At 33.9% G+C, this 25,486-nt stretch overlaps 1 protein-coding gene across 1 annotated transcript; it reads right to left on the bottom strand.

The window, feature by feature from the left end:
• Positions 1-12,210: 12,210 nt before the first annotated feature.
• On the bottom strand, positions 12,211-24,609 carry LOC132552771 (dnaJ homolog subfamily C member 3-like). Its single transcript, XM_060216960.1, has 11 exons — positions 24,476-24,609; positions 22,294-22,401; positions 21,587-21,711; positions 21,192-21,266; positions 20,290-20,433; positions 19,521-19,702; positions 18,771-18,996; positions 17,715-17,835; positions 16,389-16,521; positions 15,369-15,514; positions 12,211-14,659 (listed from the first exon to the last, which is right to left on the bottom strand). Exons 1-11 carry the CDS (start codon positions 24,558-24,560, stop codon positions 14,520-14,522), a joined length of 1,485 nt encoding a protein of 494 aa, XP_060072943.1. The 5' UTR covers positions 24,561-24,609; the 3' UTR covers positions 12,211-14,519.
• Positions 24,610-25,486: the final 877 nt, after the last annotated feature.

Genomic DNA, 25,486 nt, shown 5'->3' with positions numbered 1-25,486 from the left:
CCGTAGTGTGTATTTCAGTCAATATGTCTCCGTACATTCTCCAAGAATAAATCTATCAGTTTTTCTTTTTTTCGAAGTTTTGTTTTGATGCCCAAGTCTGTTAATTTAACATAAATTTCCGAAACAGACATTTCATTTAATTCGTCAGAAGTACTTTTTTCCCATTTCTCGGGGATGTTTGTTTTGCTTTGAATTTCTTCCAAAATTTTGGTTTTTTTCTTTCTTCTCCTGTCAAAAATATCCCTTTCCCAGTAATCAGCGTTCCTTATCTCATAACATCTGGGCAACCTTTGCATTTTGCTACACATTTCCATACGTTTTCCAACTTTAAGAGCATCTACAGTGGGGTCAACTTTGTTTTTTGATGATAAATTCGTTTGATGTCGTCATGTGTTTTTTCGACACTTTGTCCGCTAAATTTTTTTAATGACCCGAATTTTGACACGAAATGGGGAACGTGGTACAGCAAACAATGCATATAGGGGGTGATGTTTTCTGGTTGGTACCCTTTTCTAACTCTGCTTAAAGCGAGGAAGGAGTCTGCCCATGCTTTGCATTTGATAAAGGTGTAGTCAGCTGTCTTAAGTTCACATTCTTTCGAACAAAGATAGCTCAGCAGTTCCAAAAACCCACGCCAGATACAAATGGTTTGGTCCAGTGTATTGTTATGAACAACAAAGCAAAGTTTCTCTGGAATATGTTGAACAACTTTTTTCAAAAGTGTCACGTGATGAGCTAAGGACAGGTTGTGTAATGTGAGCTGTGAGAACTGTATACCTTTTAATCAATTTCTGTGTTGAGATCGATAACCAAACTTTGCCATACATTAGTGTATGTACCATTGATACGAACTGTCTGTGACATATATAGTATGTTAAAAATGTTTGAATAAAATACTTAAATCAATTGAAGCTCACAACATTGACATTTTACCTTAGTGAGTTTCGATTGTACTAAATCATATACTTTAGTTACATGCTTGAGATTTGTGTACATGTTCCTGCGTACTTACCCTTGTAATCATTGTTTTCTATCACTGATACAGCCGTCAGTGTTCCTGAAAGTTCCATGTCGGTTTCACTGTTCTACTGTAGATCATTTATCGTAAACTTGTACAAAACTTATGCATGTACATATTTTCATGCTCAATGTGTCCATTACAAATGAAAACAATGTTTTGCAACTATGTATATTTACCAACTTGATATGAAACGTGTTGTGTGTAAGTTGAAACAGAATACACAAAAATGTATACGGATTTGTAATAATTGTAAATATAACAATATGCTGACATCTAGCAACATACAAGCAACTGTTATATCTGCTTTGTACATGTTTGTGCACTATGTGCGTGCATGATCGTGTGAATACGTGCGTGATGTTTAGATGAGCGAGCGGATAAATTAGTATAAGTGCATGTGTATACAACTATATTAAAGAAGTTTGCGCGTGCGTGCTATTTGTACATACATATGTGATAATTGTGTATATATATGTGTCTATATGTATATATTGTAAAACCTTATAGTATTGTATTTGCCTGTGTGTGTACACGTGCGTGTGGTGGTGTGTGTGTGATGATGTGTGAGGGTGGGTGTGTGAATGTGTGCGAGTATGTGTTCTTGAGGTGTGTGCGTGTGGTGGTGGTGGTGTGTCTGTGCGTTTGTAAACGTACACATGTGCATTCGCAGGTGTCTACGTTAATGCGTGCGTGAGTTGTCACGTATGTCTGTGCGCGTGAACATGTGTATATATGCGTGCACGTGTGTGTGAGGGTGTGTGTGAGTGTGATGGATGTATGTGTGTGAGCGAGAGAAGGTGTGTGTGTGTATACCGTAAAGCGTTTTTATTTCGCGGACGTTACATTTCACTACATGTATATGCGTGATTTTCTATCAGTGCGCGAATTTCAAATCTCCGGCGAAATTGTGTTCACGGGTCAAGTTTTTTTGACACCGCGTAATTAAAGCACTTTACAGCATAAACGGGTATCGTGTATGTGTGCAATTATACACACACATGTGTGAATATTTGTATATATCTCTGTGCTTATATGTAAACACTTTTCAAATTTATATGACTGCAAGTATATTTTGCATGAGGAAGGTCGTTGAGAGTAAAAATATTGGATATTATTCATATATTACTGAATACATGTATATAATTCATACCTGCCTGAACATCGTCTTCTCAAGTACATGAACAAATAATCAATGTCAGCATACCTTACCAATCTTTTAGTATCCAATTTCGTTTCTATTTACAATAGTATCGTAATCTCTCATTTTCTTTGATGTTCTCACAGAATCACGATGTACCACATCGTTCTGTCATGACTCGTACTACAAGTTACTATCATTATTGTACATATGTTATGTTTTATTATGTTAACCACTGTATGACTGTCTGCCTGTGTCTACATGTCTACATGTCGATTATCTCATTGCTTCACGTGACTTTGATTATCCGGCTTATTGCATTTTTTTAAGTGTAATTTTTCATTTTTGTATGCTCACATCGGGGCTTTTTTTGCTCATTTCTTCTCATTTACGCAGATAAACAAAACCTTTTGCTGGTTTTCACACTGTCTACTATGTACGATACCGTTTCGCTATTTTGTAAACTTACGTCTCGGTTTATTTGATAATGGGTGATTCTTACATGTGTCACAGAATAGCGATCGGTATCTTCTATTCAAAGGTCTACGGTAAATGCGTTATGAAATCACTTCTATTTTTATCATTAAATCTCAGGTTAATTTTAAGCATGTTCGACTGTGGTCGTCTTTATCTTTCTTGGTCAATCTATAGTTTAAATAAATTATTGCTCTCCTGTTTTCAAAATTTTGAATTTTCAGTAATCTTGTTGCTACTTTTATTGCAACATATGGACATTGAATCCAATCCTGGCCCGGGCCTTAACGAGCTTTCGATTTTTCACCTTAATATCAGAAGTGTTAGGAATAAACTTGATTATGTAGAAGATATAGCAGGTGAGTATGATATTGTATGTCTAACAGAAACCCATTTAGATGATCAGATACCTACAGATGATTTACTTATAGCTGGATTTCATGAACCTTTTCGACTTGATAGGAATTTTGCTGGTGGAGGTGTTCTGGTCTACATAAACGATCTTCTAAAAGTAAACCGCTTACCGGAGTTAGAATTTCCTGGGGATGAGGTAATTTGGATTAAAATCACACTAACCAATTCGTCTTTCATCATAGGTACAGCATATAGACCAGAAAATTCTGTGTTACCCTTTTGGGACAATGTGCGTACATCTATTAGTAATGCTTTAGACATAACACCAAATATAATAGTAACTGATGATTTAAATGTCGACTTATTAACTGCATCTCCTAACCATTATCTTTTCGAAATTATAAGTTCTTTTAGTATGATTAATGTCATAAACGAACCAACTCGTACTGGACCAACTCGATCCAGCCTTCTGGATCCCATTCTCTTAACTCAGTCTATTTCTTGTATTGATTCTTCTATAATACCAGTTGATAAATCCTTCAGTGATCATGATAGCTGTACTGCTTGCATTAACCTTCCATGTGCTTTTAGATCTATTTATAAGCGTAAAATCTGGATGTATAAAAGGGCTGATTTCCGAACGTTTAATAATCTTATTTCTAATTATAATTGGAATGATCTTTTCCTTGATTGTAACACAATTGATATTGCTTGTAAACGTTTTACTGATATTTTTTTAGATTTTGCGAATTCATGCATTCCATCTAAAGTGGTCACTATTAGACCTAATGATAAACCTTGGATGACCTCTGAATTAAGGAAAAATTTGAGAATTCGTGATATGTTACATAAAATCGCGAGGTCAACCAAGCGCCTTTCGGATGTTAATAAATTTAAGTCTCAACGAAATAAGGTTAACAACATGAAAAAACACGCCCGTTTATTATTTTATGAGAATGTTCATGGTATAATTGAAGAATTTGTGTCGTCTGATCCAAAATCTTATTGGAGACTTATTAAAAGGTTAATGAATTCAACTGGAACTTCACAATCTATTCCTTCTCTTGTAGATCCTCATACTAATAATGTTGTTACTAATGATGAAGACAAAGCTAACTTATTAAATGAATATTTTTGTAATATTACACAAGTCGATGATAGAAACACTGCAGTTCCTGTAGTTGAGTCTAAAACCAATAAAACGTTTAGTTCTGTAAGAGTAAATAGAAATGAAATCCGTGATGTTTTACAGATATTGAAGCTCGGAAAGGCCTCGGGTGAGGATTGAATAAGTCATCATATGTTAAGAAATACATCACAAACTGTTTGTATTCCACTTGAAATTATTTTTAACATGTCTTTATCGTCAGGCATATTTCCAGCCAATCGGAAAGTAGCAAAAGTTATGCCACTGTTTAAAAAAGGTGACAGGCATTCTCCCTCTAACTATAGACCGATTTCTCTTCTATCTACTGTTGGAAAAGTCTTTGAGCGTGTTATTTTCAAACATTTACATAATTATTTCGTTGAAAATTCATTGTTTTATAAACACCAGTCTGGCTTTATGCATGCGCATTCTACTGTATATCAGCTCATTGAAATTTATCACAATATTTGTATTGCTCTTGAAGAGAAAAAACATGTATGTATGGTTTTCTGTGATATTTCTAAAGCATTCGATCGTGTTTGGCATAACGGTTTGATGGTAAAACTAAAATCGTACGGACTTTGTGGTGAGCTATTTATGTGGCTAGAAAACTATGTATTTAATAGGCAGCAGAAAGTTTTCCTAAATAGTGTTTGTTCTCAATTGGGTTCAAACTCAGCAGGGGTTCCTCAAGGTTCCATTCTTGGACCATATTTGTTTCTTATATACATAAATGATATTGCCGATGTGCTTGAATCATCTGCTCGCCTTTTTGCAGACGACACTTCTTTATTAAAGTCTTCCTCGTCATGTCTTGAAATCCAAACTGTCTTAAATAGGGATCTTGATTCTTTAAACTTTTGGGCTAAAACTGAAGTTAGATGGGAAAGACAGGCATTTGGGGGTAAATTTTAATTCTAGCGCAAAATGGGGGGATCATATCAATGCTACATATATGTCTGTTATGAAGAAAATCAATGTTTTAAGAAGGTTGAAATATTTGTTAAATAGAAATAGTCTCCTAAAAATTTACAAAGCTTTTATTTTACCAATTTTAGAGTATGCGTGTGAATTGTGGGACGGCTGCACTAATACTGAATCAGATAAATTAGAGAAAGCCCAAAGAGAAGCTGCTCGTATTATAACTGGCCTTCCTTCTTATGCACGTATAGAAAATTTACATTTTGAAACTGGTTTAGATACACTTTCGAATCGTCGAAAACGAAGAAAACTTCAACTTTTATTTAAAATGCATAACAAGCTAACTCCACATTATTTAAACGATCTCTTGCCACCTATTGTTGCAGATAATAACCGATACAATCTTAGAAATAACAATGATTATAGAGTTCCTCTATTTGGGCTTTCTCTTACAAACCTCTCTTTTATACCTTCTACACTTCGTAGCTGGAATTTGTTAGATTTCTCTGTACGGTCACTGCCTTCCATAAATTTGTTTAAAACCTCACTTACATTAAATACACAACAATCCCCACCTATCTATTTTAGTTATGGTGAACGGAAGTTAAACATAATACACACTAAACTTAGACACAGTTGTAGTTCCCTTAAATACGATCTTTATCGAGTAAATCTTGCTGAAAATCCAGTGTGCTCCTGTGGACATCCTTGTGAGAATGCCTTTCACTTCTTCTTCGAGTGTCAAACTTTCAGAAATCAAAGACACATTTTGTTTCAAAATCTGGCTGAGTTAGAAGTAGATTTGAATTTAGAGCTTCTTTTATTTGGTAATAACGATCTTTCTGAGGACCTAAACCATTTTGTCTTTACACATGTGCAAAATTTCATTAAATACAGCAAAAGGTTTTAAAAGATTCTTATACGATGATGTATTTATGTCTGTGTGTGAATGCTTAATATGTATAATTTATGTTTAAGCCTATCTCTTTATAAACATGTATTTGAAAATGTATGTTGGGAGAGGGCTCCAATAAGTTGTAATAACTTGTGCCCAATTCCCTTGTTCAAATTTATTTTGGCAATAAAATATGTTTAAACTAAAAAAACTAACTAAAACAACTTTTTTCACATCCACCCCAGTTAGTGACGACCACTCTAATTCCCCTTTCCCGTATTTTGTTGACCATACATTAAAACTGACCCCACAACGTCATCTATAAGATTTCTTAATAGGACGTCAAACACTCTCATAAGCAGATGGAGCTCATCGGGAATGATGTGATGTTGTTCAATTTCTAGCAGCGGATGGTTTTTTACCCCGAACAGTTTTTTTTGAAGATTTTGAATATATCTTGGTTTCTTCAATGGTCCGAAACATTGTTGCAGAATGGTAGAAATGTGCTCAAAGTTTAACATTATGAAAAAATGTTATGAACAATTTATTATTTATTATTATGAAAATGGATGACTTAGAATGGTGCCATCATTTTACAGTGTTATAGATGTTCCGTGTATCTATAACAGACATTACTGCCATCATTTGACAGTGTTATAGATGTTCCGTGTATCTATAACTGACATTACTGCCATCATTTTACAGTGTTATAGATGTTCCGTGTATCTATAACAGACATTACTGCCATCATTTTACAGTGTTATAGATGTTCCGTGTATCTATAACTGACATTACTGCCATCATTTTACAGTGTTATAGATGTTCCGTGTATCTATAACAGACATTACTGCCATCATTTTACAGTGTTATAGATGTTCCGTGTATCTATAACAGACATTACTGCCATCATTTTACAGTGTTATAGATGTTCCGTGTATCTATGACAGACATTACTGCCATCCTTTTACAGTGTTATGGATGTTCCGTGTATCTATGACAGACATTACTGCCATCATTTAACAGTGTTATAGATGTTCCGTGTATCTATGACAGACATTACTGCCATCATTTTACAGTGTTATAGATGTTCCGTGTATCTATGACAGACAATACTGCCATCATTTTACAGTGTTATAGATGTTTCGTGTATCTATGACAGACATTACTGCCATCATTTTACAGTGTTATAGATGTTCCGTGTATCTATGACAGACATTACTGCCATCATTTTACAGTGTTATAGATGTTCCATCATTTTACAGTGTTATAGATGTTCCGTGTATCTATGACAGACATTACTGCCGTCATTTTACAGTGTTATAGATGTTCCGTGTATCTATAACAGACAATACTGCCATCATTTTAGTGTTATAGATGTTCCGTGTATCTATAACAGACATTACTGCCATCATTTTACAGTGTTATAGATGTTCCGTGTATCTATAACAGACAATACTGCCATCATTTTACAGTGTCATAGATGTTCCGTGTATCTATAACAGACAATACTGCTATCATTTTACAGTGTCATAGATGTTCCGTGTATCTACAACAGACATTACTGCCATCATTTTACAGTGTTATAGATGTTCCGTGTATCTATAACAGACATTACTGCCATCATTTTACAGTGTTATAGATGTTCCGTGTATCTATAACAGACATTACTGCCATCATTTTACAGTGTCATAGATGTTCCGTGTATCTATAACAGACAATACTGCCATCATTTTACAGTGTTATAGATGTTCCGTGTATCTATAACAGACATTACTGCCATCATTTTACAGTGTCATAGATGTTCCGTGTATCTATAACAGACAATACTGCCATCATTTTACAGTGTTATAGATGTTCCGTGTATCTACAACAGACATTACTGCCACCATTTTAGTGTTATAGATGTTCCGTGTATCTATAACAGACATTACTGCCATCATTTTACAGTGTTATAGATGTTCCGTGTATCTATAACAGACAATACTGCCATCATTTGACAGTGTTATAGATGTTCCGTGTATCTAAAACAGACAATACTGCCATCATTTGACAGTGTCATAGATGTTTTTCAGATATAAATCATCTTATTCTATACCTTTTTATGTGTCCATAAATCGGAGCTTTTCAGTGCTGTTGCTATTTACATGTATTTATGCTTTTAAAAATGCTAGTACAACACCTGGACATTCAACCAATGGGTGAACAAAGACATCCTGATTATTTCCTTCTTGTGAATCTCCTTTCTGTCTGGAATGTTATCCATCAGCTTATTAATAGGTCTGTCTTTATAAGAAAGTAACTTTTTTCTATCACACACGTTTACATTCTCACTTTCGAAATATTCTTTGTGTAACAGTCATGGGCATTTAACTGATTATGTAATGGACTAATTGACTTCTAATAATTATTGGGGTTATTTGGTTTTAGAAGTAATGTTATGTTAGAAACCTGTATATTCATGTTCGGGAATAGGGCAATGTTATCGTGGGGGAGGATTAACGTTACGGGTGTGCTATCTCACATTATCAATAGTCTTGCCGGTAGACTATTGATAGGAGAGGTACAAGCTGGAAGAGAGAATTACCGAACAGATTAGAATTATACCATAAGGATCTCAAGTAAACATCTCGATAGGGTTAGGTAACACTAACACAAGATAATCAGGTACCCGACACACGGGGCAGTTAGTGATTGGATATATCTAGTTTACAGAGAGGATAAAAGACAGGGTTTTATAGTACAGAGGGGTGAGTGGAGAAGAGTAAGAAGAGAGTCGAGTAAGGTACGAGTTGGGAGCTGGGGAGTTATCAGTACCAGCTAAGAGTTGGGCAGTGATGAGAAACCCTGAGTGCCTATGATGGTGCCTCGGGACAGACGACAGCAAGAGGCCAGTAATGTCAGACATTAGAAAGTTGTACTTGATTAACTTACAGAGATTACTAGGCCATTGTAACAGAAGACACTATACGATCACGATGCGTTTGTATATAGAACTTTGATGCTGTTAATAAACTATGTTATCAAATATGAAGCAAGAGTTCACGCCTTGTTGTGTTACATTTGTTTTATGCAAAAGACATAGCACTAACATATTCATGATATTATATCACAAATAGCTTTACAGTGTAGCATCATAATGTGATATTTGTTTTGTAATAAAGAAAACCATTAAAGATCATATAAAGATTTTATTTACATGTCTTCACTCACAATAAAATCTGTAAACATTTAAACTCACTCATTATAAACACTTACACCTCTTAACCAGTCTGCATAGAAGATGCTGTTTCTACGGTAACACCATGGTTGTCACTCATCTCTTCATTCACTCCAGACTCAGTTAACATGACCACTCCATTCCAAATATCTACATTAGCTTTTTTCTTCCAAATAAATGGAATATCAAAGCCATGATATTATGGTTTTATCAATGAAGTTCCTTGCATGTAATTCATGGACTTTACAATCAATTGTCATGTGTACAAAACAAACTAAAAAATAATTAACGTTTAGCATTCTTTATCTTACAGACTACTGATGTAGAAAGCACTTCAAAAACAGACTTAGAGCCTCTAAATTCGTGAGCCCAATATCAAAAAACATTCCCTGTCAGTGTATCATATGTCATTAACATATTGTGTCAAGGATCATATACATAGGATAAAGGTCAACTTGCTACTGATATGCATTCTATATCATTAATAAACATGTGACATCAAGTGAATATGTTGATCTAGACATTTTTATTCCAAATTTCTTTGCAAGAAAATTGATTTTATAACTGAAATACTGAATAAGACACAGAAAACCTTGGAAATAATGTATTAACAGAGAAATCTAGGTGGTCATAATGTTCACTGTTCACAAAGGTTTCACCCTTGATTCACAGATCTTTGTAACAAGAGGAAATGCTAAAACTTACATAGGATAGACTATCTAATTTTACTTAATATAAAAAACCTTAATTACCATTACCTAAGATAAGGAAAAACTTAGAAAATTGTCTTAACTGTAACTAAGGGTAGTGTTAGATTGAGGAAAATTCATGAAACTGTGGCTAGGGTCTTTTAGAAGCAAAAAACCAGTGGCTACATCACTGCACAAACGAGGCCCATGGCACACCATCCAGAGCAGTTGGGCTAAAAAGTCTTGCTCAAGAACACAACCTTTCTCATGATCAGCTTCCTAGGAAAAATTAACTGCTACAGTTAGGAAGTGTTGAAAACGAACCTTAGATCCTTACCAGAGGTTGCTTAACTAACTAAGCTATTATGATTCCTTCATAAGAAGAAAATTTTTCTCATTTCTAGTTACACTTATCCATGGAGAAATTTTCAGTCAAATACTGAAAGTTTTTGAAAATGAGGTCTGAAGAACAGTATTTACAGAGCTAAAGATCTTTCCACTAAGATTTAAACATTTTTAAGCCTTAAAAATTGTATAGAATTATGGATATTATACATTTACTCTAAAGCACAACAGATTTCAATAAAGAAAATTGTAGTTCATTATAGGCTTTGCTAATTCTTCTAAACAGGCAAAAATTCCCCAAGGGAGATAATTCTTGAAGATCTCTTTGGTTTGTATTGATAGAATCTGTACATACATGTAGGGCCAGTAAACATGAAACCCTATATACAGGGAAACACTAATTCAAAGATAGCTTCAAATTGAATGGGACCATATAGTGTTTTTCCCCTCCAAATACGAACAACCTATATAAAAAGGTTTGACATTTCATATCAAACGTTCTACAGTCTGAAGATAAATGTGTCTTTTTCTGTTCTGAATTTTTTCTCATTGAGGACATATTCCATGACATGCCATTCAAATATTCACCTTAGCAATTAATAGTCCTTTTTGTCCAGTGTTATTCTATATGAAGATTGTTCAGTATATAAGAAGTAGTTCCCAATAACAGTGATAGCTATTTCTCTCACAATAATGTTTTGGTATAAAAATGTCATAACTTCCAAACTTTTCCATAACTCACTTGTTTTTAAAAAATCAAAACAAAAAGTCAAAAACTACTTATAACAGGTAATGTAGAAAGTTAAGATAACTTGTAGAAAATGCTTTCATTTCCTGTCCCACAGTGCTGATTACTTGTGGGTTGTAAGCCCCATTGCTCTAGTTTCACAGAAAGGAAATGAAATACACACTTAAACTAATTATAATTGTATATTTAATTTAGGTGGCTGGGTGGTGCAGTGGTAAGCACTCTCCTTTCACCTTGACATTTGCTGTTTTATTTCAGGAACAAAAGTGAAAAGGTATAGTGGTTGCCTACCCCACCACATGGGTTCACACTGGGCACTCTGGTGCTTTCCACAGTGAGACCCTAGCAAACTTCCACCAAAAATTATATAATCTTCATAGCTTGTCTTCATCTCTTCAATATAGTATTGCTGATAGCCATGCACAAAACACTACTTCCTACCAATCAATTGGTTTTGTGATAAGCACTTAAAGTAGTTTCTATTTACAACAAAATTTAAACCAAAACATACATGTAAAAACATCTCCAGCCAATCCTGAAAGACCTTCTCTGATTGGCTAAGTATAAATGAGCTTCAGCAAATCTTAAATCTCCCCTGACTGGCAGAAGTCAACATGATCAACATGTGGCCTGAACATCAGCATTTCTTATAACTGGACGTAATTAAAGTGGATGAATAATATGATTTCTTGTAAAAATGAGATCAACACATGGATGATGGCACAGTACAAAGTAATTGGTTTATGAAATTTGTTCAACCTTCTAAATTTAAATGTAGCCAACAGAGCTTTTGATAAGGGTGAACTTCTCAAAAATCAAATTCTAAGTTGCACTTGAAGATGGCTACAGAAATAATGTCATCAATATAAAAGCTGATTCTATAACAACTTACTCCTGAACCCAACACAATTAACATTTTATATCCATTTTCAGAGTATTCTCAGAGGTTTAATCAACGTGTACAAAAAATAACAGCACTTATAACATGGATTTCACTTTACGGTAATATGTAACCATATTTCTCCTGCAATAAGCCCAAATCTGGTAATAAACCCACACACTTTTATTGCTGTTCAAAAGAATGAGTGTTATTTATTGTCCTGTAATATGCCAACCCTCTGGCTTAAATCAAATATTATATGTTATTTATTGTCCTGTAATATGCCAACCCTCTGGCTTAAATCAAATATTATATGTTATTTATTGTCCTGTAATATGCCAACCCTCTGGCTTAAATCAAATATTATATGTTAATGTTATTTATTGTCCTGTAATATGCCCACCCTCTGGCTTAAATCAAATATTATATGTTATTTATTGTCCTGTAATATGCCAACCCTCTGGCTTAAATCAAATATTATATGTTATTTATTGTCCTGTAATATGCCCACCCTCTCGCTTAAATCAAATATTATATGTTATTTATTGTCCTGTAATATGCCCACCCTCTGGCTTAAATCAAATATTATATGTTATTTATTGTCCTGTAATATGCCCACCCTCTGGCTTAAATCAAATATTATATGTTATTTATTGTCCTGTAATATGCCAACCCTCTGGCTTAAATCAAATATCATATGTTGTTCACTGGGCTTATTACAGGATACATACAGCACTGACCTTGAACATCACAAAACATAGTAAACATAAATATATTTTTTCTAGGCTGCTATTTCCACTTCCTGCTCTAGTTACCATTGGTTTACAGCAATAATGAAACCTGAGCAAACTATTCCTTTCTTCATATCATCGTCAGCAACCGGCACTCTATTCAAAATTTTATTATTTAGTAGCTTTCAACATCTCTAATTTGAATGTGTGTTAGAGATATCACATTATCACCTTAAACTTTTAAAATAATAATGTAACATTTATCCATATCTTCATCTGTATTTGTATTGAATGATTTCTGATGCAGTTGTTTTTCACATTGAAATGTTTAACCAATATCACAATTTCAATTGTTTGATATCTAATGACCTTTTTTTAACTGAGTCTAGTGTAGAAGATTTTTTTAAGATCCTACACTGAATGAAAACTTACAATATAACTTATAATTGTTCAATATGAATGCTTATAATAATTATTAAACATTTTATAAAAATTGCTGCAAATATTTTCAAGAAAACTGAATTTAAGCATACTTCAAAATATCTGTTTACTATGTCCAAGTGACAATTTTCAATGACATATACATCATATAAACAGAACGCTCTCTGATCTTACCATACAAGGGAGACAATTCAGGATAGGTTTTGTTTGTATAATAAAATGTCCAGAATAACACATTAATACAGGTATCAATTGATGTATTGAGTCTTGATTTAAGAGAAAACAAGTCTGGAATAAAAAAGAAACTGGACTTGAGATCAAGAAAATTCAACACAGCAATACATCTGTGATTCTTTTGATAAATGTACCAAGGTAATATTAATATCTATAGCCAATTTAGATTGATGTCTGTTATAACTCTGTAGCTGTGTCAGGCAGGTAAAGACAAGTAAATTAACCTAAGGATTGTGACAAACACAGTTTCACTGATTTACATTCATTCTAAATCCTCATAATAAACACACACGTACACTTATACATTTATATCAAACTCATTCACCGCATTTAAACGTTCATCGGACGTCCGTATCACAATTCACTCATAAACAATAATTTATTACAGATACGCTATGTTTTCTGCAACATTGACTGGTAAATAATTCTAGACTCATTAATGTGTTTCAAATTCTTAATACACAAACGATCTGACATTAGATCTATGCTTGTGACAAAAAATGTCTTTTAAAAAGAAATTTTATTTTGCTTTAATATGACTTAATTTGGGAAATTGAAAATTTTAACAGACTTAAACATGGAGGAATTAAAGGTGAAGAAATGTAACATAAACTTTGGTTTGTAAACTGGTTTTGTTTGTTAAAAATAACAATAATAATCACATTAACAAAGATTGGCCTGACTAAATTTTGTTTATGCTTTTTATTAGAAAAGTACGCAAAAATTTGTCCAAATCCATCAAAAGCCTGACCTGAATTATAGGGATGGACTCACAAATTTCTGAAAAGGTAATAATGTAGGATGTTATCTGTCTCAAAGTAATTAGCCAAAATTTTTTCAAATGTATTTTTCGATTGGACACATATGACATAAAACCAAAATGCTGGTCTGATTAATGGTGGTCTTCAGATTACACAGGATTTTAATTAGAAATATGGTTTGACTACAACATCATATGATTTCAACCTTTTTTTGACTGAAAAGTACCTATAATTCCTGACTTTATCACCTCAAAAAGGCCTAAAAACAAAAGATCCAAAATATCAGATAATCTTGTACAAAACTGACATAATCATGATCTTATACAAAAATATTACTCCATCAACAAGTTTCTTCAGATGCAGATATCATAAGGCAACCACTGATAAAAATATCCAGAAAATGTTTGCACTGGAATGAAAAATTGGAACACATTTCCCATACAAGCATCAATATCAGTATAAAAAAAAAAACCAATGCATTATGGATTTTAAGAAAATAATTTCTACTAAATAAGAACCAATATCAATTGAAGTGGAACTTAAAGTTAAAACCTCCCCCTGATCCAAAAGGATTGAAGCCCTGTTGCCACTGATGCCCACCACCGTGTTGTTGTTGTTCAGGGTCCAAAGGATCCTCACCATTATCAAATTGCTGCCTTTTTTCTGAAACAAATGAAAATAAACATATCAGAAATGTTAACTTCCTATTACTGAACATAAGACACAGAACCATGACATTTGTGATGTTGTGGAAAAGGTTCTTAACTTTCACGGCAACCAACACAGCATCATATTACCAATATCCTATCATGAACACACAGCTTATACATCGTACATGTACTTATCATGCAACTTATATCTTGTTATCAGTGTAATAACAACCATAACCTATCTTGTTGTTATGACACACATGAAACAAAGCTCTAGATAATAGCCCTTACGGAATATGAATATGAGATTAGCTTGTTTACTGTATACATTGTATAATATATAAACAGATCTTAGATTAAAAATCCTAAACAATTAACAATGACCAGAAACAAGTGCCTGTGGAGAGCTGAATGTTCCCATTGTGATGTAATAAATTCAAAGTGTTAAACACATTGTGACATCACCAAGGAAAGAAATAAAAAGAGAGAGCATACCTATATTTGCAAAATATATTTGCAAGGTACCTTAGTTATGTGATAAACAGAATCTTCCATTAGTTTCATTTCACACTTCTTATTTTACCTCACAAAATTCTCAGACTTAATGTGCCATATGTTTGAAACTCCTGTCCAATTTTATGTAAATGTTGTAGTTTAAAAGTAGATTTGGTGAGATCCCCTACCTTACCTCCAAGGGGGTAAAGATTTTATTAATCACTTACCAGGATCTGTGAGGACTTCTTTAGCTGCTGCTATATCTACAAACATTTTCTCTGCTTTGGCTTTGTCGTCCCCCTTATATCGGTCTGGATGCCATTTCTTGGCCAATTTTTTATATGCTTTCATAATTTCCTTTTTTCTTGCAGTTCTGGAAAAGAAAATTTCCATTACTGAAAATCTGACAAACTGATTTTTCTTTCCTGCAATAGAAAATAAAGATTCCAGGGGTAACTTATATCCAAACCCCATCCCCCATCTCCTTGGTCATTCCTAAAGGTGCATTAACTCAGAAAAGGGGAGGTCGCTCAACCTCATGTAGATTATGCACATCTTCAATGTATAATAATAACTGACTAGTCAGCAAAGGACATATAGTCTGACAGATTAAGAAAACCTGATCCTATGGACTGTTTCAGAGGAGTAACGATAACGAGAAATGATTATGGCCGACAGATCTCTGACAAAAAGAGACTTGATCAGCCCACCTGTCAATAAGAGAATATCCTAAATCAGGAAGTTTTGTAATGTTTTAAACCAGCAAAAAGCCCTTTCCAGACATTTCACCTATCCTTATACAACTGGTGTTCAGCAGTTACATAAAGAAATGGTATTCTATTATTCTATGATAAACTCATGCGAATACTTTGAGTTAGGAACCAAGTCTTTTCTCGGGATAGAAAAAAAATCCTAACGGAATGGGAGAGAACCAACATCCTTGTTGTCTTAGTCTTTAATCGGATCAGGAAGGAATCAAAAGATGGACAAACAACAGTATTCTATAGAGCCACATCAAAAAATTACCATGTGATAAAGACATATGTAATTTTGTAAAGACTGAGCCATGATTTTAACCTTATCTATGTTAATATTTATACCGTTGTTCTGATGACAGCTAGCTGAAACATGTATCACAATGACAAAAAGACGAAAAATTTAGATGTTGATGCTCTATCATCGATGTCATTTTTAACCCAGTATAGAATATGACACACTTTTTAAAGAAATATATATGGATTACTTACCGTTTTATACCCAAAATTTTATAATAATCTCTTTTTTGTGACTGTTTGAGTAATCTTTGAGCTTTTTCTAATCCTTCTTTTGCTTGTCGATTATCACCATCTAAATTTACAGCAAACTGAAAATCGTTGACAGCTGAAAGACAAAACCAGATAATATGTATAAAAAACAACAAAGAAAATAACATTCTCAACAGAATATTAATATAAATTTGATGAAACTAGGTTTAGATATGAACAAAAGAAAAATTTTAATTGAAACTGCTGAAAAAGCACATGCAGAAGATATGTACAGTGGACTCTGTCTAAACCAAACTTATGTATAATCCAGATATCTGCCTAATCTGATGAAATAATTATGACGCAATTCCAACAATATTAATAATAACAATGAACTCTCTCCGAACCAGCCAAATTATTCCGTCCCAAAAGTGTCCGGTTTAGACAGATTCCACTGTATATTATAAAACCAGGTGTTCTGGAAGGATAAGTGTTTTCTGCTTCATTGAAGACACATATGTCAATCTTAGTCAGTACAAGTAAGTAACAATCTAAACAACAACGGAACCACAAGGCACAAAAACGATCATCAAAAATATCCAACTTCATAACGCACAAGGAAATAGAATATTTCCAAATGTGACCACTATGATGACTGTAAAACCACTCATGTTCTTCATCAACTTCTATCCCTTGAAACCCTGTGTTGAAGGTTTATCTGTCATTTGTCAACATCTTGCATGAAGATTGTGATATTGGAAACAAGGCCTTGCATATCGAATCAACTGTAACATGTAAACATGTAAGAGAATTTGCGTCCATCATGTCCAGGTTTTGATTTCATCATCAAATATAAACAGGAAAGGAATTATCCAATTTACACATGTACACCAGTTTCCTGTAACATGAAATTCCTGATGTCCCTAACCATTCAAAGTACTTCATGTAAAGGTCATCTGACATAAAACACAAGATTTCAAATTTGAACTTGAGAAGAAGTTGAAAATGTGTTTTCAAGATGGCGGCCATGTTGGATTTCGGACCAACTCGAAATTAACAAACTTTGGTCAGGATCATGTCACGATCATTTCAGGTAAGTTTCAGGTCAATGAGACATGTAGAACTTGAGAAAAAGTTGAAATTGTTTACGACAGACGACGCCTGACAAAAGGCGATCGCAATAGGTCATCTGACCGAAGGGTCATCTTCGGTCAAATGACCTAATAAAACTTATTATCATATTTTGATAATTGCTTTCAACATTGCTATTATTATGCATAGTCCAACTTATTCATTGCTTACATCATTTACTAATTAAAATTAATTAACCTTCATCAAACTGTTCATTGACTAGGTAGGTTTCTGCTCGGTCCATAACAGCTTCTATGTTTTCTGGCTCTATCTGAAGAATCTCGTTACAAATATCAAAGGCATCTGTGATGTGACCAGCCTATAAGAAAGATATATTGAAATACAATTCATTTTGAATTTTTTTTTAATTGAAAAAAAGGAAACACATAAATGAACCACAGTGTATATTTGTATGATATGTAGAAAATTTCAAATTTTCAAATTGTTTCAATACCGGTACTTCCCACGGAGATAACAGATATTGTAATTTCTATCTGGTAACTTCCCTGGAGATAACAGATATTGTAATTTCTATCTTGTAACTTCCCTGGAGATAACAGATATTGTAAATTCTATCTGGTAACTTCCCTGGAGATAACAGATATTGTAATTTCTATCTTGTAACTTCCCTGGAGATAACAGATATTGTAATATCTATCTTGTAACGTCCCTGGAGATAACAGATATTGTACTTTCTATCCTGTAACTTCCCTGGAGATAACAAATATTGTAATTTCCATCTGGTAACTTCCCTGGAGATAACAAATATTGTAATTTCCATCTGGTAACTTCCCTGGAGATAACAAATATTGTAATTTCCATCTGGTAACTTCCCTGGAGATAACAGATATTTTAATTTCTATCTTGTAACTTCCCCGGAGATAACAGATATTGTAAATTCTATCTGGTAACTTCCATGGAGATAACAGATATTTTAATTTCTATCTTGTAACTTCCCCGGAGATAACAGATATTGTAAATTCTATCTGGTAACTTCCATGGAGATAACAGATATTGTAATATCTATCTTGTAACTTCCCTGGAGATAACAGATATTGTAATATCTATCTTGTAACTTCCCACGGAGATAACAGATATTGTACTTTCTATCCTGTAACTTCCCTGGAGATAACAGATATTGAATTTTCTATCTGGTAACTTCCCTGGAGATAACAGATATTGTAATTTCTATCTGGTAACTTCCCTGGGGATAACAATTATTGCAATTTTCATCTGATGAAATGGTCTCCTTACCCGTGAGTGACAGTGACATAAGAAAGATTTGGCCTTCATTATGTACACAGACACTGTAGGTTCTGTTGTGAGTATCTGATGTGCTTTTCCTATACACTCTTCATACTGTTTCTCATTTCTCAGGTCCTGTGCCATTTGAAGCTGTTTCACTAGCTTCTTTACTTTTTTATAATGAGGATAGCACTCCTTGTGATCAGGATCAAGTTTCAAACATTCTCGTATATTTCTACAAACAAAAAAAACATTCACCATTCACAGTGTTATTCATAAATGGAAAAACATACCTCCTGTCAAATTTCACCAACAATTTGTTTAAGTTATCTCCCCTTAAAAACTTTTAATTAAGGTATTAAATTTCTACACAATCTATCTTCTTGTAGTGTCAAATTTCATCATCCACTGATTAAAATAACAACATATTACAATGAAATTCAAAAATTTGTAGAAAGGTTTTTAAACTGCTTTCAGATAAGGCATTTTTTCTTTGTTTCTAAAAGATGTAGTAAGTTGCAAATTTTGGATTCTTGAACTAAATGACATAATTTCTGTTGCAAATGTAGTCCACCATCAATTCCAAAAAGCCCTAAAGAATACCCCTGGCAATGAACCTTCTGTCTTTTATGTAAATTGTGATAAACAAAACATTGACAATGGCTCCTCTATATAATTCTTATTTTCTGAGGGTACTCAATATGTGTAGACATTTGATATGTCTGGTAAATTGAAATAAATCATGTTAAAGTAACTTACATAAGAGAATTTTCTGCATCCCCCATGTCATAGTAGAGGAGGCTAAGTTTTAGAAAAGCTGGTGTGTTGTCGCTACGGAGTTTTGTGGTGGACCGGATATCTCCAACAGCCTTAAAGTAATCACCTTGGGCCATGTAACACTCCGATCTGATCTCTCGTAGCTCTATATCCCAGGGACATACCTGTAATTCATCAGTTAACAAGTTACATAGGTTATATCTTATCTTCTGCTAAATAGAAATTCAACATTATCAGACTAAATGTAACTATATTATCAGAAGCATCATCACTCAAAACTTTGAAAGACTTTGTAATTGAATGTACTTCCCTTACCTTCATTCGTTTAAATTCTAATCTTTACAATATCAACAAACTGCATAGCTTCTAAATTTCCAAACACATACACCTGGAGTTACACATATTATAAAAGCCATCAAGCAGTAAGACTATTGTCATTCTGAAAGTCACAGACACATTGGCTATTTTCCAAGGAAAACAATTAAATGATGTATGGTTCATTATAGATTTATGTTCTATGAACAGTCAGGGTCATTAAAGGATGTGACAGGTTTGGGTGTGGAGAAAGCCACAATACAGTGGTGGAGGGCTGATGATAAAAAAAGACAACCAGATGCTGTTATCCAATGGCTACCAAAGCCCCATTTTTTAACACCAATTGAATCTTCAGTTCTGTCAGTATAAAAACTCCCTCTGCCTGCAGTACAGACAACAGTTATGACTTGCAATTATGAACTTCCATGTGACTTACCTCAACTGCCTGTGTCAACAAGTCTATAGCTGCTTGGAACTCCCTCATATGAAAGAAATGTTTTGCTTCTTCTATACTTTTCTCTAGAGGATGTATTTTTTGTATATTTAGATTTGCCTCTTCATTTGTGGGATCTTTAGATAACTGTAACAGAACAAGATGAAGCTCTAACATATACTTAATGTATCAACCATTAAAGACTCAAAGAGTTTCAAATGTATTGAAATATGTTATTGTTTTAAAGCATTCATTAATCAAAATTAAAGGACAAGAATGCTTTATGCAAAATTTAGACAGAATCTGAATATTCCTACAAATGAAATAGCATTATAAATAACTTGGTTCGATTTCCCCTATTGGGCCTCACTCCAATGGCTCCAGCGAAGTTAGTCCTATCCTTTATACCAAACCAAATTGAAGCCCTTTCACACAAGGATGCTTCTGACCAAACTTGGACTAAATTCTGACATTCCTACAAAGGAAGTAGGATTTTAAAGAATTTGCTCTATTTCTCCTATTGAGTCCCAACCCTCCCTCCCAAAAATTCCCTATTTGGGCCTCACCAATCAGGCCCCTTGGGGCCAAAACCCATCTTTACACAAAATTTGTTCTGTCTCGTCCAAGGATGCTCCTGATAACATTTGATCAAAATCTGCTCAGTCGTTCATTTTGTAGAAAACGTTGGCAGAAAAAGGATGGACGGATGGATGAATGACATCCAATGGTATAGCATAACTTCACAGGTCCATCGAACCAGGTGAGTTAAAAATGTGCTGATCAGAACATGAGCATTACCATCTCATTTAACTCTTTCAGGTAAATTTTAGTTTTGTTAGTAGTGTAGCTAAAAACTACATAGGGTGAACTGCAAGAAGTTGTCACTTGATAATAATGATTCTTACTACAACAGCAAAGTCCTCTTTGGCTTCCTGTAGATTTCCCTGCTTTAATAAAACATTCCCTCGTTGAGATCTTGCCTGAAAATATAAAATATTACACTATGTTCTAGTACCATTTATGCATGAAGTAAATATTACACAAAACAGTTAGGATATTTCTCAGAAAAATATCCCCACCATGCTAATTGGTGGGTGATACTGGTATATTCACAGCCTTTCTTGTACTTGTTTTAACTTGAAGCTTTCAAACATTTACCGAATCAAATATGCATATCATGAAATGAGATTAGTCATTAAAAGTATATCTTCAATTTTGAAATCAATGTACTGAAATTATACTTAAACTTTTTAGTCAATTTTAAATCAAAATTTAGTGTTTGATACATGTATAAACTTACAGCAGTAAAGTCTGGTTTCAGCTGTATGACTTTATCAAGGTCTGGAAGAGCAGATTTGGATTTCCCAAGAGCCAGAAATACTGTTGCACGACGAAAATATGTCATATAGTTATTGGGATCTCCATCTGAAATATCAACAAAAATGGAAGTTTTAAATAGTCATGTCAATGACTGGGTACATATAATGGATCAATTATAATATATAGTCTGTCTCATGTATCAGTTTCATAACATAATGTGAGATGTTTGTTCCTTGCCTTCAAAATATTTCAGTTTTTTAAATCAATGTTTGTAAAGAATAATGATTTTTATACTTCACAACCCAGTGGCATTGATTACTTAATGAAAGGCTGTCTAAACCTTCTACAGCATGGTAGTGTGACAGAGAATTAGCTAGTTAATGTAAGGCTGTACCTACCTCCTACAACATGGTAGTGTGACAGAGAATTAGCTAGTTAATGTAAGGCTGTACCTACCTTCTGCAGCATGGTAGTGTGACAGAGAATTAGCTAGTTAATGTAAGACTGTACCTACCTACTACAGCATGGTAGTGTGACAGAGAATTAGCTAGTTAATGTAAGGCTGTACCTACCTACTACAGCATGGTAGTGTGACAGAGAACTACCTAGTTAATGTAAGGCTTTATCTACCTACAAACATGGTAGTGTGATAGGAAAACTGGCTCATTAATGTAAGGTTATACCTACCTACAGCAGCATGGTAGTGTGACAGGGCATCTGCGAGTTGACCTGCTGCTAAAAGTTTCTTCCCCATTTCCAGGTGTTGTTGTACTTCCGCAGGAGACCCATCTACACCTAGAGGAAAAAATATTTTATTTTATAGCATTAGCATGTAAATAGTTGCAAAATTATTCATCAATTATTATTATTTGATATTTGATTGTACCATCTTCACCATTAAAGTGCTTTGTACATCATTTAATCAATATTTATAAATACTATAAAAAATACTGAAATTTGTATATTCAAGGACTGATATGCAGTATCATTGGTCCATCAAAGCACAGGGACTAGGCACTAATTCCCAACCCAAAGTGCATATATTTCATAACATTGAACAGTAATTAGAAATTTCAAAGTCAACTTTTGGATCTAATCAGGGATGTATATAACACAGAGATTGCCATCATGATTATATTTTCTTCTTGAAGGAAATGTATTGGATGCAATATTTGCAGGTGGCATGAAGGGGTGTGGAGAAAAAAAACATTACCTTTTGTAGCTTTAATTTATTGCATTTTATCATGGACATATTATGGAGACACTGAGATTTGAGGCAAGTGATTGATATATTAAGATACTATACTAAGACTTGAAAATCATTTTTAGATGAACAGAAAGAGCTTTTGTAACCCTAAAGCCAAGAACAGTACAGATCAAGTACACATTGCCAGTGACCATGCAAGAAAATTATGTTCTGAACGTTTCACAGCTTGGTTATCAAACTTTATCAGCGACATGTTACATAGATATATTGGTATTAATTTTCAGTCAAATTGTTATCTTCAATATCTTGGTACAAAAATTTAGATATCATCTTCAACAGAATAACAAACAAAAGACAGAACTTGTATTAATCCAAAGCCTGGAACAGCGGTACAGATCACAATGACAGCCACCGTGTTAAATAAAATATTGTGAAAATACCAACTTTCCGCACTTGGTTATTACACACTTTCGGGGACATGTTATACCGAAAAAGATTCTGTACTTTCAGTCAAATGGTCATCATAGCATAATTTTGCTAAGAATCGAGCACAGATTTTTCTCTTCTTAATTACTAAATATCATTGAAAATGTATCCCAACATTGTCAAGAAAGCCAATAAAAATACTAAGATAGAATCAATATATGAAAACCAAATTCAAAACAAATGAAAAATTAAATAAGGGCTTCATGTATTCTGAGTCAAGAAAGTTCACTGATATGCTGACAACACATAAAAAACCTTGAAGTGTAAAAAAATTCTTTGTTGATGAATCATAACTCATCAACATCACAAAGATGTAGCAGAAAGCAGAACAAACGTTATTTACTTCCTCAGATATTTTGCATATCTATATGTCAAAATTCTGTCATAAAAGTCACATACACAACAGCTTGAAGCTTGAAGATGCCACTTTTGAAAATCCTTTAGTAAAATCTTGATGTATATGGGTACACACAATGTTGTACGATCAGTTACTATTAGACATTTAGTTATGTGTGAGCAATTGTAAGCTCAACAAGGAGATTCCTATCTCTGTGTTATACATGTCTCTGATCAAATAGTCAAAACTACCTGCAGACATGACATACAGTACATAGAACATCACCTAAATATAAACAAATGTGATAATTATACAATATAATTGATGATAAGGTCTTTCCCCTTGATGACCCTTTTAAAAAATTTCGATCAACACCTTTTATTTTGAAGGGCTATAACCAGAAAATGAATGGAGAGAAGTTTGGTGACATTAGGAATTCATGCTTGGTTCTAGTTTGAAGGTATCAGGTTCAAGTCCCATTCTTGATTTTGACTCTCTTGTTTCATTTCTCATCCAATCGATATATGTCCATGGATGGCGGTATACATGTACAGTTGCTTATGTTTGATATGTCGATAAAACTAAGACACTAAAATCATAGTTGTTTACATGCAGGTACACGGTTAAAAATTGTAGTTTTGTTACCCTTTTACGTGTATGTAAATCGGCCAATCTATAAAATGTATATCTCCAAAAAATGCGTTACAATTTCAAAGAGTTCAAAATGACCAAACAGTTATGTACAATTGAAGTGAGTAAATTTACCATTTACCGGTTGATAACGACTCATCATGACTGACAGCAACATTTCATTAGCAATATTATTACTACCAACTTACCTTCAAGATAGACATCCAAAGATAGAACAAACACTACAATGGATTTAGTTAGACATATCAGTCGACGAACAGTTATCGCAGACATGTTGGAAACAAATTTCCACTAAAGAAACGTGTCCTTCGTCTGTAAGCATCAGTTTGCAGTCGATTCTGTGTGTGTACTCGTGGGTTACCTCGATTGGCCAAACGATCTACTTCCGGGTCAAAGAACAATTCTCGCAAGTCTGTGCTTCTCGCGAGAAACTGAACTAAATTACTTACGGTAGTGTGGAAATTGGAAATAGGTTAAATGTCTGTGGTATTTGATATTAAGCGAAGTTAATCTTCAAGTAAAGCATATTGTTAAATAAAAAAAAAGAATTCTAGCTCACGATAGTGAAGATTTATTCCTAGTAAGAAATCTACTTTCAGTTTCGATATTGGAGTCAATTTCTCGATACTGACGTACATTATGTAAGTGGATATAACAATAAGCTATCAAAAATGTAAACGTAGTTGTTTAGATAGAAGTCTTAAATACACGGACAGATAGCTTTCTGTGTCAATAACCTAATATCGCTTCATAACTCTTTGTAATCCTTGTGGGGCATGTTGACTAAAGCTGTCACTCCTGTCGGAGTGTCGTGGCACGCGGGAGTACCCGAGTGGTTTCGTGCCTCTGACGGGTGATTAATGAGTCTTCGCCTTGTCACCTGAGAGAGCTACACGCCTTGCTAATCGTGGTGATACATAACGTTATTCGTCCACATATTACTGTGTACTTGCCAAATTATTGTTCGGGTGAGTATATCTTATACAGTATCAGTGACCGTCATTGTATACCGCACAAATTTACTACATTCTGTCAGATATTGACAGACGAGGATATATCTCGCTTCTCTGCCTATCAAATCTACGAAGATATATATATATATATAGGATAGTGAAGAACCACTTTCTAAGGGATTATCATATGCCATTATTGTTATTTAAAATGGGTTTGCCGCTTTGACTTTTACATCAATTATAGTT

This window comes from Ylistrum balloti, unplaced genomic scaffold (assembly GCF_031769215.1).
Source record: "Ylistrum balloti isolate Yb309-2 unplaced genomic scaffold, AGI_CSIRO_Ybal_v1 Utg370278, whole genome shotgun sequence".
Lineage (NCBI taxonomy): Eukaryota > Metazoa > Mollusca > Bivalvia > Pectinida > Pectinidae > Ylistrum > Ylistrum balloti.
Note: the sequence above shows the minus strand (reverse complement) of the source record. Positions and strands in the feature narration are given on the sequence as shown.

What these genes read in the sequence shown, in the direction of transcription:
- LOC132552771 (XM_060216960.1), bottom strand. Translation starts at nt 24,560, where the DNA reads ATGTCTGCGATAACTGTTCGTCGACTGATATGTCTAACTAAATCCATT. An exon ending in TTTGGATGTCTATCTTGAAG is followed by an intron (nt 22,402 to 24,475) that starts GTAAGTTGGTAG and finishes TTTTTCCTCTAG; the next exon opens with GTGTAGATGGGTCTCCTGCG. An exon ending in AAGAGGACTTTGCTGTTGTA is followed by an intron (nt 20,434 to 21,191) that starts GTAAGAATCATT and finishes GTTCTGTTACAG; the next exon opens with TTATCTAAAGATCCCACAAA.